Below are 18945 nucleotides of genomic sequence, written 5' to 3'. Positions count from 1 at the left end.
TCCTTTGACTACAAAATTAGTTAGCCTCCTTAAGCATTATAGTGAATACAGGAAGCAACTTGTCATGACAATTTAGTCAATATGAAACTTGGAGTGGAGGGCTGAACACAGAGTCATTTTAACAGGACAGCATCAAATAGTTTTAACCATAGTTAGCTTTATGGGCTTACAGGCATGCCATCCTCTCTTAGAAAAGTAGTGTGGTCCCTACTTCATACTAAATACAGGACACGGAGCATGAATTTAAAACAAGGAAGGGAAGAGAAGACACACAATTTCCCCTTTTATCATCCTGACCTTGTTTGAAACAGTCACTGAATTAATATAAAATATTTGAGCTTTGGGAGTGCAGAAAAACAATTTTATCTAATTACAATCAAAGATAATCATGGCTGTGAAAGAACAGGCATGCAAATAAATGGGTTTCTTCTCAGTCAAGGAAAGAGCTTTTAATGGATGACGACTTAGTTATACTGTGGTAAATGTTTGACTAGACTGACACCTACATAAAGAGATTCTTTTCCCCACCTCCTTCCCTAGGATTCACCCTACATTTCCGATGACACATTTTGTATGACAGGGGAGATGCTAGAGAAATTACTCTGATGTTATCCTGGCTGAAAAAGTCACAATTCTGAAGAAGGGGAAACTTCATATCTGTGATAGTCACCCATCAATACAGAAATAACGAATAATTCTGAAAAGTAGCTAAAGTTACTTACGTTCCTTTTCAAAGAGCTCTCTGACACCCGGTAAATCTTTAGCAGCTCCAAAATATTTGTAACCCCTGTTTCCTGGAACTTCCTTTCCTTCATGATCTAGCATTTTAGGACCAACTCTCTTTAAAAATAAAATAGATAAAAAATATCATTGCTCTTGTCCATGGTCATTTTTCTTTCCCCATGTTAATTAGCACTACCCATGCTCTGGTTTACTAGGCTAAAAAAATGCTCTCTTATCTATGTCAGATGATTCAGGAGTAGCAGCCCACCCAGACAATCTTTTTATTTTTCAAAAGAGAAAATATGTCCTCTCTTTTACAGAGTGCCAAGCAATTAGGACTATGCAAAGCATGGAGTACTCTGACCCACAGCAGACCCACCTTGTCACCCCACACGCTGGATTTTACAGTAGAAGAACAAGATGGGATTAAAATGCCATACACAGAAGTTTACTATCTGGCTCCCCATGTGATCCTTACTAGTCCAACTTTTAATAGACGGGCTTGATAAATCAGCACAAATTACTAGGACTGTCAAGCAACTAAAAAAATTGTGATTAACTGCACTGTTAAACCATAATAGAATATCATTTATTTAAATATTTTTGGATGTTTTCTACATTTCCAAATATATTGATTTCACTTACAACACAGAAAACAAAGTGTACCATGCTCACTCTATTTTTTATTACAAATATTTGCACTGTAAAAAACAAAATAAATAGTATTTTTAATTCACCTAATACAAGTACTGCAATACAATCTCTTTATCGTGAAAGCTGAACTACAAACATAGAATTATGAACAAAAAAAACTGAATAAAAAAAATCAATGTAAAACTTTAGAGCCTATAAGTCCACTCAGTCCTATTTCTTGTTCAGCCAATTGCTCAGACAAACAAGTTTGTTTACATTTGCAGGAGATAATGCTGCCTGCTTCTTGTTTATGGTGTCACCTGAAAGTGAGAACAGGTATTTTTATGGCACTGTTGTAGCCGATGTTGCAAGATATTTAGTGACAGATGCGCTAAAGATTCATATGTCCCTTTATGTTTCAACCACCATTCTAGAGGACATGCATCCATGCTGATGACGGTTCTGCTCGATAATGAACCAAAGCAGGGCAGACTGACCTATCTTCATTTTCATCATTTCAGTCAGATACCACCTGCAGAAAGTTGATTTTCTTTTTGGTGGTTCAGGTTCTGTAGTTTCTGCATCAGTGTGTTGGTCTTTTAAGATTTTTGGAAGTATGTTCCACATCTTGACCTGCTCAGATTTTGGAAGGCATTTCAGATTCCTAAACCCTGGTTTGAGTGCTGTAGCAATCTTTAGAAATCTCACATTGGTATCTTCTTTGTGTTTTGTCAAATCTGCTGTGAAAGTGTTCTTAAAATGAGAAACGTGCTGGATCATCACTGAGACTGCTATAACATGAAATATATGGCACAATTCAGGTAAAACAGAGCAGGAGACATAATTCCCCCCCAAGGACTTCAGTGACTAATTTAATTAGCACATTTTTTTAAAAACGAGCATCAGCAGCATAGAAGCATGTCCTCTTGAATGGTGGCCGAAGCATGAAGGGGCATATGAATATTTAGCATATTTGGCATGTAAATACCTTGCAATGCCAGCTACAAAAGTGCCATGTAAATGAATGCCTGTTCTCACTTTCTGGTGACATTGTAAATAAGAAGTGGGCAGCATTATCACCTGTATATGTAAAAAAAACTTGTGGTCTCTTAGCGACTGGCTGAACAAGAAGTAGGACTGAGTGGCCTTGTAGGCACTGAAGTTTTACATTGTTTGTTTTTGAGTTCAGTTATGTAACAAAAAAATCCCTACATTTGTAAGCTGCACTTTCACAATAAAGAGAATGCACTACAGTACTTGTATGAGGTGAACTGAAAAATACTATTTCTTTTATCATTTTTACAGTGCAAATATTTGTAATAAAAATACTAATATAAAATGAACAGCGTCAACTTCGTATACTGTCTTGTAATTGAAATCAATATATTTAAAAATGTAGAAAAACATCAAAATATTTAATACATTTCAACTGGTATTCTATTTTTAAACAATGCAACTAAACTGCAATTAATTGCGATTAAAATCGCATGAGTTAACTGTGATTAATTGACAGTGCTACAAATTACATTTCAATTTTTCATCATGAGATGTTTTGTGTCAGAGACCTGAACATCAAAAGTCAAAGTATTTCATTATTTCATGATCAGTGAGAGCATTTACACTCTGCTAAACACCTTTACACACTGGCATGTAATACGGGACAGTGGAGCCACAGAAAGTGGCAGGTAGTGTTTGTGTGTCTCTTCAGATTCGGAACAAAAAGCACTAATAGCCTTATCTTAACAAGACCCTAAGTCTGAAAGAAAGTCATCAAATAGTCATTTTCGGAACCAGGAGAGGGAGAGAAAGATAAGACATCACTATCTGATCTAACATGCCATTCAACACGTTTAGAGGTTGAACAAGATTTGCTGATCATTGAAATACTAGCCACTATGAAAAAAATAACCAAGCTTGTTTAATACATCTCTGTTGAACGCACTATGAAACGCCGGTCATCCAATATTCAGTAGATTAAAGTTTCTAGTCTTGGGTTGATGGGCTTTCACTTTGCTAGCCATTCATAGTTAATTGCAGAGAGGTTGTTTGCCCACACAGTTGTTTTAAACTTACTGCATAATCAGGACCTCCCAGCTCCTTTATCCGGACCTCCCAGTGCCCCTTCTCTCTTAGGAGTTTGTTAATTTCATCATTCAAGTCTCGAATTCTGAATTCACCTAAACCAGCTTCAAGATAAAATAAATCAATAAGTTCTTACAGAGAGTGTATATTAACCACTTTGGAAAGACTCATTTCTCTCTGTTTCCCTATGGGGAATGCTCCCCAAACTCTTGCTGGATGCCCAGCACTTTTCTTGCTTTAACCAGAGGTCTTGCCTCATAATGAGCAGTTTGCGGGCTCAAAAGACTTAACTTGAGCACGCTGCCCCTGCTCGGAGAGAAAGACACTCTGTCCCTCCTTGGACCAGGTACTGACCCGCCTATATTTTTTTCCTCATCAAAAACTCATTTTTATCCACTTTGCCAGGAAGCAAAATCTTAAATGGGGATGAAAAGTGACTGCTCACTGGTCCATGACCAGTACTTAGAATACATTATTCCTAAAAGTACTGGCCTACCCATTTTTAGTCCTGGCATGTCATGAAGTGTATAATGCCCAGGTGTCATTTAACTTAATTTTCTTCAATATTTGTAGTTGAACACTGACACCTAAGTGTCAATAGTATCACAAAACTAAATTAATGAAACCTTAAGATAAACTTCAATAGCACAGTTAGGATAAAATATTGGATTTTTCTCCCTTATTTAATTGGGCTGTTGTAGCACCTCATGAAAGCAGAAACAAGGACTGTTCATAACAGCAGCTGACATGGCCTCTCAGGTTTCCTAGTGCAGATAATCCCAGTGGCAATAAAGATTTTTAATTTGTGAATTTTTAAAGGTAAATATTTACCAACAAATATTGAAAAAAGTGTAAGAGTTAAGCAAAACACCACAACACTTTAAAAATTAGGTCTAGCCATAGATAGCCTTAAAAGCATCCACCAAAAGCAGGCCAGAATTGATGTGAGGGAAGGAGATAAGAGGGCAAACAGAATGATGCAGTTTTAACATCAAACTATTATTGCTAGAAACAATTGCTATGCCCCACTGAAGAGGTGGAGTTCCTTCTAGCTCTAGTATCAGATATTGAACATTAAAATAGTTACCAGGACCACTGTCCAGCAGTGCTATTTTGAGACCGATCCACAATTTAAAAACAGCAGCCAATATGATTTTATACCCAGGTAAATTGCAGCAGTGAGTTAACCGACACTGGAACCAAAGTTTCATACAAGTCAATTGCAATTAAAAGATGCTCACCATTCTGAATCTGTGCCACTTTCTTGGAAATTTCTCCAATTATCTATTTAAATAAAAACAATTATGCGGAAATTAGTTTTTCTTGATGAGTCAGAACTCAGTGTAGTTTCAACTGTTAAACCATCCTACATGCTTAAGAGAACTCATATAGAGAACAAATATCGGTAAGATGTTAATAAAAGTTTAATTTGGGAACAAACACTATTTATAATGAATGAAGAAGTATCCATACTGGGAAATGCATCATCCATGACTCCTTTTTGTTCAGGCATTTGCACCTTTGTGCTAACAATAACCTGCAGTCTATCCTTTACTTTCTGGTCATTATGGTTAAAATATGACACACACTATTTTGGCTCAGAGCTCAGTCAATTCTTAATTTAACTGTTTACATACAAGCTAAGAAGAACAATTCTAGCAGCAAAGAAATATTACTTCACTAATTTTAATTGTATAAATATTTTGTTAAAATTATGCACATTTCCAAAATTTGATTATTTATCTGGTCATCCTCTACAGAATTAGAAAAGCCTGATGTTCACTGCCTATATATGTGATGCATACCTGACGTCTCCATTTCTCAGCTTTAGGCAACTCATTACATTCTGATGCAAGAAAAGGTCTTCTTTCCTGTTTGGGAGAAAGACATGTACAGTAACTCCTTACTTAACGTTGTAGTTATGTTCCTGGAAAATGCGACTTTAAGCAAAACGATGTTAAGCGATCCAATTTCCCCATAAGAATTAATGTAAATGAAGGGGTTAGGTTCCAGGGAATTTTTTTTCACCAAAGACTATATGTAAGTATAAGTTTTAAACAAACAATTTTATACTGGTACACAGTGATGACTCTAAGGTGTCACAAGTACTCCTGCTCTTTTTGCGGATACAGACTAACATGGCTGCTACTCTGAAACCAGTGATGATGATTGTGAAGCTTGGCTGAAGTGGAGGAGTCAGAGGGTTGGATATCTCCCTTACTGCTAAATGATGATCTCTAGCAATTGGCTGAGCCCTTAAGGGTTAACTCTCACTCTACAAGGCAGCAGGAATGGAGGGAGAAATGCACATTTCCCCTTTAAGTACACTGCCTTGTTAATTAGATCAGCTTGCTGAGATGGGAGCTGCTGCAAGCTCCCTAGTGTGTCCCTCCTGCTCTATGGAAGATGGGATAAGCAGGGTGCAGGAGTGGGGAGAGGAGGACACCCTGACATTAGCCCCACTCTTCCTTCCCTCCCCCCGGCACAGCAAGCAAGAGTCTCAGGGAGCAATTCCAAGGCAGAGAGCAGGAGCAGCACATGGCAGTGAGGGGAGTGATAGCTGAACTGCAGGCAGCTGCTGCATAGACAACTTAGGGGAGCAGGGAGCTGATGGGGGGCTTCCAGTCCACCCTGGTTCCAAGCCCCCACCAGCTAGCTGCAACAGGCTGCTCTTCCTGCAAGAAGGGAGCATTACACAACTTTAAATGAGCATGTTCCCTAACTGATCAGCAACATTAACCGGGATGACTTTAGGTGAGGATAAAGCTTCAAACCACCTAATACTGAAGCTTGACATGTTCCCAAAGCAACTGGTATTTCATGTTCTGAGTGTAACATGGCCTACTTGTTCCTGGATTAGTCCCAGGCAAATCAGCCACTCATGCCTCCTTACCTGAGTTGCCTCTGTTCCCATCCCATTTTTAAAGATTTCATATAACAGCTCTGATGAAAGGAATTCTATTTAACCACTGAACGCAGCCACCAATTCAAGCCCAGCATGTACAAAATAGAGCCTGTCATCTTCCATTCAAAACCTTTCCCCTTCATTCTCCAAAGCCTGTTCTCTCCATTCTTCATCACCAGCAGTGGTAAAGTCAGCATGGCTCAAGCATAGTATCACTTTTGACTCCTTTGCCCACATCTAGTCCACTGGTAGATTCCATTGCTTCTCTGTACATCTATAGAGTTTATCCCTTCCTTTCTACTGCTGCTGCTAATATTCCACGCTCTAGTTCTCTGCATTAACAACTACAGCTTCCAACGCCATGGCCTCTAACCCTTCCAGTTCATTCAAAAAGCTGCTATAAAAATCATTTTCCTTTCCTGCCACTAGCCACTTCACCACCTTTGTTTGCATCCTTCCATTAACTTCTGTTATTCCATATATACATTCGGTGTATTCCTCACCTTTAAGCCTCCCTACTTACATATTTGCCCCTTCAGCTCCTCTTACTCCCACTTCTTACACTCCGTCCTGGCCTTACTTTCACATAATTTATGGTCTCCCCTTATGTTTGGAACAGCCTCCCAAACACACATCATCCCTTCCTCTGGGAAACTCCTGAAAAGCCACCTGTTCGAAGTTTTAGCTGCAGTAGCCATTGTTTCCAACTGCATTACTCTACATCGGGGGTCTCAAACTTCATTGCACCGCAACCCTCTTCTGACAACAAAAATTACTACAGGATTCCTGGAGGGGGGACCGAAGCCTGAGCCCACCCAAGCCCCTCCACCCCGGAGGCAGGGGGGCAAACCCAAAGCCCTACTGCCCCAGGCCAGAGGGCCAAAGCTGAAGCCCAAGGGCTTCAGTCCCAGGCGCCTGTAACCTTAGCCCTGACACCCAGGGCTGAAGCCCTCAGGCTTGAGCTTTGACCCTGGGCCCCAGCAAGTCTAAGCCAGCCCTGGCGAGCTCATTAAAATGGGGTCACAACTCACGGTTTGAGAGCCATTGCTCTATATTGTCCCCCTAGGAGTATATAAATGTGTCTGCTCATGGGGAAAAGGTGCAAAATTATAACTCAGAACAAAGCCCTTTAGGAGTAGGTTGTGTGTGTCCTTCTGAAAAACTTACTCCAAACAAGAAGCTTTTCCTCATTTTGAGAAATAAAAATTGATTCAAATCCTTCCATTGACCTGATCCTGCAATTCACCTGAAGAGCGTGGACTCCTGCACCCACACAGAGCTCCACTGGAGTCAATGCATGGCATCACCTGTGGAGTCAGTTAAGAATCAGGGCCTAAGATTATAGGTTCTTTTTTAAATTTCAGAATCCAACCTTCTGACCAGTGGTTTTACACAATATAAAGGCACTGGCATCAACTATTTTTCAAGTCATGTGCCAATCTAACTTGATTTGAGGGTTAAAAGTTTCTCCTAGCATGCATGGTTAAATTTAAGCATAGATATGATAGGAGACACCATGTGGCTGAATAATGGCACAGCATGCGGTGTCATGTGCAAGCCCCGAGTTCGGAATAGCCCTGGAAGTGGAATGCTTAGTGCTCGCTACTTTGGTAGTACAATACTAGGGAAATGAAAAGATTATAAAAGGGGTTTTCTAGCTCTCCTGAGCTAGTTGGGAAAGAAGCCAAACAAAGCCCATTATCAAAACCAATGACAATGAATGTACAGACAGTAAGCAGAAGGAAATCTCTTATCACTACATTTATATTCTTAGAATTGCCTTCTGAGTTACCTTGCTTGTATCTGCTTGTTATTCTTCCAGTATCAAGGCATATTGCTTATACTGTGAAATGCCAACTTGGCTTGGCCCTATGGACTATTTAAGCATGGTCCACTGTATGTCTCTCTAGCACAGTTTTTTCAGCCCTTCCCCAGCAACAACTGTTACTTGTGGGTTTTGTTGGCATACTGCTTTCCAGAGCTACTCTCAATTAAGCCCCTTTCCTGGTGCTCAACACCTAGCCCTTGTGCAGCAATTACATGTGGCACATTCCCTCTGCTCGCAGTTGTTGAAGCAGCACTGCATGTGGCTTTGCATTATAAGCCAACAGGTGAGGAGTAATTTCTTGTTGATTCATTTAAAAACAACATAGAAGACCTATTTTTCTCCAGCCTACCTTAACTTTTCCTTCCTCAAGCTGAGCTTGGCGAAATCTCGCCAAGGCTGTCCTGAAAGGAAGAAAGGAAATTAGATTACTTTTAAACCTCTTCATTCTAACAGCAAGGTTTTCAAAGAACTTAACTGGTTAAGTTTTGCATGGATACACCTATATTATATATAGGCTTTCAAAAAAGAAAAATGATAGCTACTGTTTCCATTAAGAACATTCCAACACTGAAGAAGCCACCAGTTAAAGTAGTCAACACTGGTTACCAGTGCAGTCACCCAGACATGAATTTTGTGCAGCTTAGTATTAGAAGTACCAACAGCCTGCTGGGGGGGGGGGGGCGGGGGGGGGGGAGAAAGGGGGGCAGGGAGACAAGGATATCAAGTGTGTTAATTTTAAAGAAACATTTCAATAATATTTCTCAACAGCTCAGGTAGAGTCCACTTACATTCTGTGGTTGATTAATACACATAGCTTGTTTATTTTAAAAATAGGTATACCGCTGCCTCGATATAATGCCATCCGACATAACATGAATTTGGATATAACGCAGTAAAGCAGTGCTCCAGAGGGGTGGGGCTGCACACTCCGGTGGATCGAAGAAAGTTCAATATAACACGGTTTCACCTATAACGTGGGAAGATTTTTTGGCTCCCAAGGACAGTGTTACATCGAGGTAGAGGTGTATGTCAAAAAATTTCTTCAAGTATCTCTCCTACCACCACTGCCAAGGGATTCTTCAAAAACCCATCCCTCCATTGTCCCCCATAACCAAAGTTACAGCACCCCTGACTCTAGCCAAGAGGACTGCAAATTACTCCAGACTGGTGCTCCTCTAGTGAGCTAAAGAGGACATGGTTGATTGAGATAGCTCCTAAGGGTACAGGGCATAATAATGCTGCAGTCCTCCCATTATGGGAGTGAGGGATTGAACCAAGCCTTCGTTGCATGGCAGTGTAATGTCAGGCTACTTCTACGTTAGTTTCCGGTAAATTAAAAACCCAAGAACAAAATGCTTTTCTTGCTTTGCAAGGAGCTATGAAACTCTCACAGGACAAAGTACTTTGCACAACATCTCTGTTGTATGCACTATGGAATGCTGATCATCCAATATATTAAAGTTTCTAGTCTTAGGTTGACATACTACATTGATTCATAATATAGTAGCACCTAAATTAGCACACATCTCTAATGGGGGTTTGCGATTCTGTAATTAATTCACTTTTACAATGCTGAAGACAACTTGACAGATAAGAGACACAGGTGCCATGATAATGCAAGCAAATACTTCAAACCAAGGGCTCACCTCCTGAATGCTCAATATTAATCTCTGCCCAGCCAAAACGACAACATAGCTGTTCCAGTAAGGACCACTAAAAGCACTACCACACCTGCATCTGACATCTAACTTTAGTAACAATTGCCATAATACACAATTGATTAAGCAGAAGGGAAAGCATTATAGAAGTTCTGATACTTTGAATGCCTTCACAAATTATACTTTACAGATATGTTTAACATGTAATATGACCGTGTATTAACCAGGGCTCCTTGAATTTAAGTCAGTATAGATGGAATACTACTGCCTTTCAAGCATGGAGCAGATCATCAGTCCTGTTCGTGCAACAAAATACATATATGAAGGAGTCATTTGCATATATATACTATTACTTTGAAATAAAAACAAGTAATTAATTTAGACTGTAAGCAGGAGCTAGAAGTGCTGTACATGCTGACAGAATTTATTAGCTAAATAACACATCTAAGTGTTCAGTTACCAAGATGATAAGCAACGAATACCAATAGGAAGTGCACTGTGACAGACACTTTGAACGACAATCAACATCACCAAGTTCAGAGCTGTACTTACATAGCCTTTTCTGCATTTCGAGCCTAAAGAAAAGAGAGAAATTGATTAACAACTAACTAATACTTCAAAATTCAGTCTGCCACAAAAATGACTAGAACTAGTAAACACTTGCAAATAATGAAAATAGGAACAAAATGCCCAACGTTGTTCAAAATCTCAAACTAACACCTCCCCCAGCCCAGGCCTTAACTCTTATGTATATTATTGTTGCACCTAGGATGTACCAGGGCCTCATTGTACAAACTCAGAAAACACAGTCCCTCTCCAAAAGATGTTATAATCTAAATGTAAGACCAGAGAACAGATGGCCAGACAGACAGGCAAAGGAGCCCAGGGAAATAATGTGACACTGCTTGAAGGAGAGAGTGAACAAACTGGATTTTCTGGGAAGCCCACACGTGTCCTGGGAGCGGTTGGCAAAGGGCAGGCAATGCACACAGTGGGACCGTGAGAGGGCATACAGCCTATATGAACTCCATGCTGCCGGGAAAGAACGTTTGTACAGCCCCGAGCACAAGGGTCTGGGCCCATGCCTAGAGTCCAGACACAGCCGAGAGGAACGTGGGCGCGCGGGGACCGGCACAACACAACCGGGGAAGCGGGGAGGAGTCGTCTCTAGAGAAGGCCAAGGCCTGCCTGGTGGAGAGGGCCGCGGAGAGCCGGGCGGGGCGGCCCGTGTGGAGAGGGAACGTGGGGATCCCTAGGGTGCTGGGGGGCGTCCCAGCAAGACCGTAGGCGGAGCTGGCTGCCGGGCCCGCGGCGCTGACGCAACCCGTCACTCACCATGATCCCCGCTGCCTCACGGGGCCCGCAAGTGGCACCTTCTTCTCCGGCCGCTTCCCACGCGCAGACAATAGGAAGTGACGCCTCGGCGGGGCAGATCAGAGGTCAGCGCAAGCCGCCAATGCCCTGGAAGAAGATTGAGGAGGCGGCAGAAGCAGGAAGTTGGCTACGGAGCGTAAAGTGAACCAAATAGGAAACGGAACTTCCCCTCTAGCTTAGCCCCAGTCGTTCGCTAGATCGACACTTCCGGCTCTGCGCGCCGTGCTCATACTTTGGCGCTTGCGCAAGATGTCTTCGCGCAAGTGTAGTGTGTGGTTCTCAGGGGAGCATGCGCAATGAAGCGCTCTCCTGCGTTGCGGACCGCTTGAAGGCGCAGGCGCAGTAACTCTGCTGAAGCTACGGTGGGTTAAGCTTCAGCCTTACCCTCGCCAGGGGAGGTCTTGTGCTGCATCTGTTTTAGGGCCAGATGGCTTCAGGATGCAGTGCAGCCACCTGCCACCTTTCACCAGCACTAAGGCCCAGGCCCTCAGAGGGATTTAGGTGCCTATTGAGGATCTAGGTTTAAATCCTCCACTAGGCACAGGCAATTAAAAATATTCTTTATCGGCCTGTCTGCGCACATTAACTTTTTTATTATCCAGCCTTCTCAATAGTAGAGGAGTGCAAAATCCTTTGCACCAGAACAGTTCCTCATAATCTAATAAATACTAATAGGTGTTCTATTTTTTAAAATTACTATGAAACTAGTATTGTGGGTTTCTGTGGTCATTGAATCTGGCTGATTCCATAGCACTTGCCCTTTATTTGCATGTAAACAAACTCTTTAATTGCCAGCCCCATGAACTCTGGTGGTCAAATAGAGTTCTATTCATCTTGCAAATCTTCTCCAGTAATACTTGTCTATAGGCCAAATTATGCCCTCACCTATAAAACCAATATTGTTATTATGCAACCACATTAATTTACTATTACAGTGGTGCCCAGAGGCCCCAACCAGGTATAGTAAGATGAGGCCCTGAAACATAAAACCATTGTATCAGAGGCCTGGTATGAGGCCTCGGTCCTGAACTAAAGTAATGGTCAAGACTTTGTTAACATAAAACAAAGTTAAGCTGTGAGTAAGAGGCAGATCCTGCTCATAGTCAGGCAAGGCGAGGGCTGATGTTGAAAAACACACATACCTAAAAGGTACTGGACACTAGAGATATAAATGTGCCAGTACATTCCACACAGATAAGGAACATGCTGACCCATCTCAGAGACAGGGTCAAAAGAATAATATGATGGATAGAGTTGTTCGTTCGAACCAATATGTACCAGGAGGGAGACAGCATTCTGAACGCGTAGAGAGGTTGTACCTCAGTGCATCAGGAGTGACATGTAACTTGTTTGTATCTGTGTACAAGAATGCATCCCTGAGTGGATGTCTTTGTCTGGCCTAGGGGGAAGTGGTAAATCCCGCCACTGACTGAGCTGGTCCATTGTCAGGGAACACATATGTACTAGCAGAACTGTAGGCATCTGATCCGGGGAGCTAGAGACTGTACTTTGTTTGGCTATAAACCTGGCTAGGTGCTTTCGTACCTTATTGGAATCTATGATCATCGGGCAGTTCACTCGAAATCTGCCATGTCAGCTGTCTATGCAGAGCTGGGACAGCATACAGAGAAAACACATGCATGCAGCTGATTGTTATCAACATTGGATACAGCAAAGCACCACACCGGTGACATCTGACACTGTACATGAGGATTATGCCCAGTGACACCTATACAGATCTATTTAAATTTATTGTCAGTGTGAGCATGATGAATGGAAATAATCTGGTTTGACAGTCAGAGCTCAAAGTGAGTTTGCAGGGACAGCAGTAAAAAAAAACCAACAACCCAAAATAGCTTAATACTTGCAAACTGAGCAAATGTAAATCAGTAAGAAATTAATATGGAGCCATAAGAACAGCTATATTGGATCAGACCAATTGTCCATCTATCCTGGTATCCTGTCTTCTGACAGTGGCCAATACTAAGATGCTTCAGAAGGAATAAATAATACAAATCAAGTGATCCATCCCCTGTGATCCACTCCCAGCATCTGGCAGTCAGAGGCCTAGGAACATCCGGTGTGGGGGTTGCATACTTGACCATCTTGGCTAACAGCTATTGATGGACCTATCCCCCATGAACTTATCTAATTCTTTTTTTAACCTAGTTATACTGAGTATTAATAGCATACTTCAGTAGTGTCCAACCTGTGTGCTCAAGGCTGACAGTATTAAGAAAACATACCTTTAATATGAATAAGAAATCATTAAAAAACTGCAGGGGCAGATCAGGAAATGTAAATGTTGTAGTTAGCTCTATGGTTACCAGGAGGAAATGGGAATCTCACCTGCCACATAGCCCCAAAAAGCAAAACAGGAGTTTGTCCAGAGGAGCATTTAGCAGATGTTGGCTCTTTTCCTTTTCCAATATTGGTGTCATAGGGCACCCCAGGAGAAGGGAATAAATGAAAGAAGCTAAAAGAACCAACAGTCAGTTCTGGCTCCTTGATTCTCTTCCCCAGGCCAGGTTAGAACAAGTAATTTGTGGGCTGCTCCAGCCAATCCCCTGTTTACTCCACAGGTGAAAGTAATTTACAGGACTTACTGGTACTGCCAGAGTCCTGAGGAGGCGTGGCCTCATCCAGAAAGGGTGTGGCCTCAAGTGGAAGAGGCGGGGCCTCTCAAGATTTAAAGGCCCTGGAGCACCAGCTGCGGCTGGGAACCCCAGGCCTTTAAATCAACCCAGGGCTCCCAGCTGCAAAGGTGGCTGGGAGCTCCCAGGGCTCCAGCCGCCGCGGAGCTCCGGGCCCTTTAAATCCCCACCGCAGCTCCAACTGGGATTTAAAGGGCTCAGGGATCCCGCAGCGGTGGGGAGCCTAAAGCCCTTTTAATCCCAGCTGCGGACACCGGTGCAGTATGGTACACTATACCGGACCATACCGGCTTACTTTCACCTCTGGTCTACCCTCAACATGCCGCTGCACTACTGGCTGCAGAGAGGGCAGTGGGACAGCTGCCTATGATGGTTTTTTGCCACAGGTGACTGCACAGGGATATGGGGGAAATCCCAAGCAGGGGACTTGTGTGTGATTTCTGCTCCCTTTCTGCCTGAAGGTGCAAAGGGAGCAGAGCAGACACAGAACCTGCTCCCAGATATTGAGTGCAATCCCTTTCCCTTTTTGTAATAAAGTGTTTGTCCCTCAACCTGAAAGATTGTGACAGCACCAGTATACCGCACCTACTATATCCATGACCTATAAAACAGCCATTCTTCCTTCCTAATAAAATCCTCTAATATCAAACCCAGGAGCTGCCACAGACCTTTAAAACTTTTATTTTTCATAGTAGTTGAGCACTCTGCAGATGCAGGTATCTGAAGCCTGGCAAATGCCTAGTTAGGCTAAATATACCCTGCTAAGTAAACCATGTTGAACATGATTTAAGATGTTCACAGGTGAAAGTCTGCAGTGCATGGAGTTAATATTCCCAGATGCTGGGACAAACCCAGTATCAAGATGTCACAGCAGATCCTCCCCTAAATCAGCAAAACTCCATTGACTTCATCTAAAATTGGTGGAGACCTATGCCAGCTTACACCAGGTGAAGATCTGGTCCATAATTTAGCTGTACTTTGATACCTGGTTTTAGACCAGCAGTTCTCAAGCTGTGGGTCAGGACCCCAAGGTGGGTCTCGACCCTGTTTTAAAGGGGTTGCCAGGGTAGGCATTAGACTTGCTGAGGCTCATGGCCCAAGCCCAAGCCCCATGGCCTGGGGCCAAAGCTGAAGCTCAAGGGCTTCAGCCCTGGGCAGTGAGGCTCAGGTTACAGGTCCTCTGCCTGGGGCTTCAACTTTGGCTTCTCCCCTACCCAGCCGGGGCAGTGGGGCTCAGGCTTTGACTTTGGCCCCTCCACCTGGGGTGCCGGGGCTCAGGCGAGCTCAGGCTTTGGTCCCCCCTCCTAGGGTCATGTAGTCATTTTTGTTGTCAGAATGAGATTGTGGTGCAATGAATTTTGAGAACTACTGTTTTAGACACATAATTACCTTCCATAGAGTCAGGAAACTAAGACAAAGCTAATAGGGGGGTACTCAGAGTCTATAGTGGTGAGGACAACATACCCATCTAGTCAGATGGCTATGTGTATGCCAGGGTACTGTAACATTGCATTTGCATTTTTATTTTTAAATGTAACCATAACAATGAATTTCCTGGCTCTCAGATGCTCATGTTTTTTCAGAGTACAATTAGATTTCAAACTCTTGAAACACAATCTTCAAAGCAAGGATTGTGTCTTCTTGTGTTTGTATATCACCTAGCACAAAGGGGGCCCAATCCTGACTGGAGACTTAGGTACTACCACAATACAAATAAATAATAATAATATAATTATTACACTGATTTTATTACACTGGTATTATACACTGACAACATTTTTTGCTCTAGGAACACTATTGTACACTTAAGCTTTCTTTGGAAGAGCTTTCTAAAGTGTGACTTGTACACAGTTCTGTACTGCTGCTGAATTCGGTGGTGAGTATAACCCAAAACACATGCCCAGTCATGTCAACATGCTAAATGCAGCACCTGAGTCAGCAGCAGTGGAAGCAAATTTTGAAAACAGTACCTCAGTGTACTAAGCATTGCAGGAATGGAAGAGACTGCACAGCTGAATCATGATTTATGTACTTGTGCCACCTGATGGATGTTTGCTGTCACTACAATAAGAGCAACAATCCACAATGCTGTAATAAATCCACTGACACGCTGATCTATCAAGACTGGTTATATTTTCTTTCAGCATTATATCTAAGGCTTCAGTTCAGCAAAGTATGTGCTTATCCTTAAGCACGTGCTTAAGTCCATCCCTATTCAGCAAAGATATATCCAGAGGTGAAAGTAAGCTGGTACGGGCTGGTACGGAGGACTGGTAAGAAAAGGAGACTGACTGAGGGAGGGAGAGAGAGAGAAGCCTGCTCCCTGTATAAGAAGAGTTTAAATTCAGCTGTTCCCTGATGGTTCAGCCCCCAGGGCTAGATTTCTGGCATCTTTGTTAATTTCACTCACAGTAGCTGGGGGGAGGGTGTGTTTGACCATGGCAGGGGCAGTGCTTTTCTGCCCCCGGGATGAGGGGATCTCTCCAATACTAATATACACAACAAATACAAGCATTTGGCTGCACAGCTTAAATCCAGAGCTGATAAAAGTAGGTGGAAGGGGAAAACTCACTGTCCCATTGGTTTCTTGACTCCTCCCTCCCCCTCCTCCAGCCAGGCTGCAGACAAGGCTCTGCATTCCTCCCCCCCACCCCACCCCCAGCAGGGGTTCTCCTCTAGGCTGTAGCTTGCAATAGGGACACTGGCTGAGATGCCTGCTGCTGCTGCCTGCAAAACAACAATTTAAACTCAGCTGTTCCCTGTGCAGGTTCAGTGCCCAGAGTTAGGAGCTGTTTCTGGCATCGTTGTTAATTTCACTCCCAGTTGTTGTTGGGTGTGTGTGACCATGGCAGGGGCAGTTCTTTTCTGCCCCCAGGATGAGGGGATCTCCTAAACACAATCAAAATCAGGAACCATTTCCAAGTTCAAATCTATTCCATTCCCTCCCCATCAGACGATCATGGTTGTGATGTCTAAACTGCTTGCAGATCCTCTTTGAAATGTTACTGTTTAAAATAAACAAACAAAAAAACATGGAGAACATGGTGGAAAGATGTATCATGATGACTAGGGTTTATTTTGGGAAAAGCAATTTTGCTAAGCAACTAAAGATTCACAGGGAAAGCAAATAGCCCCATAGACAAAACCACAAAAGGATTGGAAGGGAAAACTGAATATTCAGGGAAATTATTGTGCCTCCTTTGAAAGAAATAGTAGTTTTCATTCCAATCCACCCTCTTTATATATTGATTTAAACACCTGAAATGTCCTTAGGACATCAGGTGTAATCTCAGATCTCTTTTTGTTTTGTCCTGCCTGCAGCGTGCAGAGGCTGAAATTGACAAAACTTTCTCTAAATATTCTGTGTAACGCCCCTCTCCACCTGATTACCTCCTTTAATGGCAATCCACTTACATGTTCTGATGGACAGGTCTGGGTTCTTTTGGATCCCACCACCCACTCAGCAGGGTGAATCTTTTTTCTTGTCTGTTATGAAATTATTTGGCGGTCCCTCCACCCCCCTCACTCCTGCCTGGCAGGGTCACCAGGGCAGCTTGGGCGGAAAATTCTAACTACAGAGGAATCCCCATTTACTTGCCAGATAGTTGGAGACTTCCAAGAAATAACACAACACATAAAAATATATTCAAACACAACAATTATATTAAACAGGCAACAAATACAACATAACAGGGTGAAACACTATTTTTAGGGTCACCGGTGCCCACACTTAAAATACCCGTGACTTGATGTAACAAGTGTAAAATTAGCAACAGGTACGTGTACTTTGCTGGGGCCCTTGATGACCTATAAAATTCTCTGCAGTGATTTAGCAGTGTGGCTAACAGGGTTCGGTACAGCCCAAAGGACCCACAAGTCGGAGGAGGGGGTGAATCCCTCCACAGGTATAATAAGCAGTAGGTTATAAAATCCTCAAACCCTTACTCCCTGACTTGAGGACACAGTTCAGGGAGTAAAGGGTCCCCAAAACAAATTCCCTGACTAAGTAAAGACAGCACACTCACAATCTCCATGAACGATCCTCAGGTTCGAAGATGAAGCAGGATTCCTCAGTCACTGCAGAGGGGCTGCTGTCTGCTGACAGGGATCCCCCTCAAGCAGGAATCAGGCTGCATTGGTCCCAAGATTTACTCTCAGCACAAAGGGGTGCAGGGCTCAAGGTGTAGGTTATACTACTACCCTAACATCCAAACTGTAACCTCCTAGCCCAGCCTCCAATCACACACTCCACAGGCAGCTTCCCTGGACTAGGCTGGCTGGGGAAATTTCTCAGCAAACGCTACCAATTGGGAATCATCCATGAGGAAGGAAAACGCAGCTGAGGGATCTGCGGTCGGGTCCCTAGAGGCCAGTTCTCAGGGGGAACCCTGCTTGCAGGCCTGGGACTCACCAGCTCCCCACACAACCAATCCAGCCCTGGCCCTCACTGACTCCAGCCTCTTCAAAATGGCTTCTCCCCTCTCCTCAACCCCCTGGGAGGGGCATCTCACTCCCTGTTGGTTGCTGGGTGGATTCTGAGTTTGCCTTGGCTCCTCCTCCCTGAGCGGTCAGCAGACAGAGCTCCAGGAATCTATATAAACTCCTTGGGGGTTACACTTGTATATTTCATGAAGGCTATTCCAGTTGTCCTTCATTCACCCCTGACTTCCCCTCCCCCGGCTCCCTCCCTGGCTGGCTGTGGTTTTTGCCTTGGTTACTTACTCCTTGGCAGACCCAGCCCAGAGGCACCCGCTGGCTCTCTGCAGGCAGCAGCCCACAGGGGCTGGTTGCTGGGGTCACTGCTGGTTGGTGGCAGACTGCAGCTGCATTGTTTGTGACACATTCATACACATACATATACATACAGTCAGAGGTGAAAGTAAGCCGGGCTGGTCCGGTAAAGCGTACCGGCAAGAGCCAGTACACCGTGCTGGACCGCATCGACTTCCACGGCGGGGACTGAAAGGGCTCTGGGCTGCCCACAGGAAATACCCACCGCCTGCTTCTCCATTCCTTCACACTGCTGTGTATCTAATCTCCGAAGCAGTGCGGAATGTGGGAGGGTTAGGAATGTACATGTGCACAACA

General features: G+C 43.4%; 1 protein-coding gene across 4 annotated transcripts in view; it reads right to left on the bottom strand.

The window, feature by feature from the left end:
* The window catches only part of LOC115654735 (pre-mRNA-splicing factor ISY1 homolog), a 29228-nt gene extending 10711 nt beyond the window's left edge, over nt 1-18517 (bottom strand). The window contains exons 1-8 of one of the 4 annotated variants that reach the window (XM_030569454.1): nt 17883-18517; nt 11165-11330; nt 10382-10404; nt 8521-8572; nt 5244-5309; nt 4680-4722; nt 3430-3542; nt 723-840 (exon numbers count right to left, since the gene is read on the bottom strand). In XM_030569454.1, coding sequence (XP_030425314.1) covers nt 723-840; nt 3430-3542; nt 4680-4722; nt 5244-5309; nt 8521-8572; nt 10382-10404; nt 11165-11167 — 418 coding nt within the window. In that variant the 5' untranslated portion in view covers nt 11168-11330; nt 17883-18517. Of the gene's footprint in view, nt 1-722; nt 841-3429; nt 3543-4679; nt 4723-5243; nt 5310-7510; nt 7661-8520; nt 8573-10381; nt 10405-11164; nt 11806-17882 lie in introns of those variants that run through there. The other 3 variants (XM_030569455.1, XM_030569453.1, XM_030569456.1) reach the window with 3 other exon arrangements.
* Between the last annotated feature and the right edge of the window lie 428 nt (nt 18518-18945).

Source organism: Gopherus evgoodei, chromosome 7 (assembly GCF_007399415.2).
Source record: "Gopherus evgoodei ecotype Sinaloan lineage chromosome 7, rGopEvg1_v1.p, whole genome shotgun sequence".
Classification (NCBI taxonomy): Eukaryota; Metazoa; Chordata; order Testudines; family Testudinidae; genus Gopherus; species Gopherus evgoodei.
Note: the sequence above shows the minus strand (reverse complement) of the source record. Positions and strands in the feature narration are given on the sequence as shown.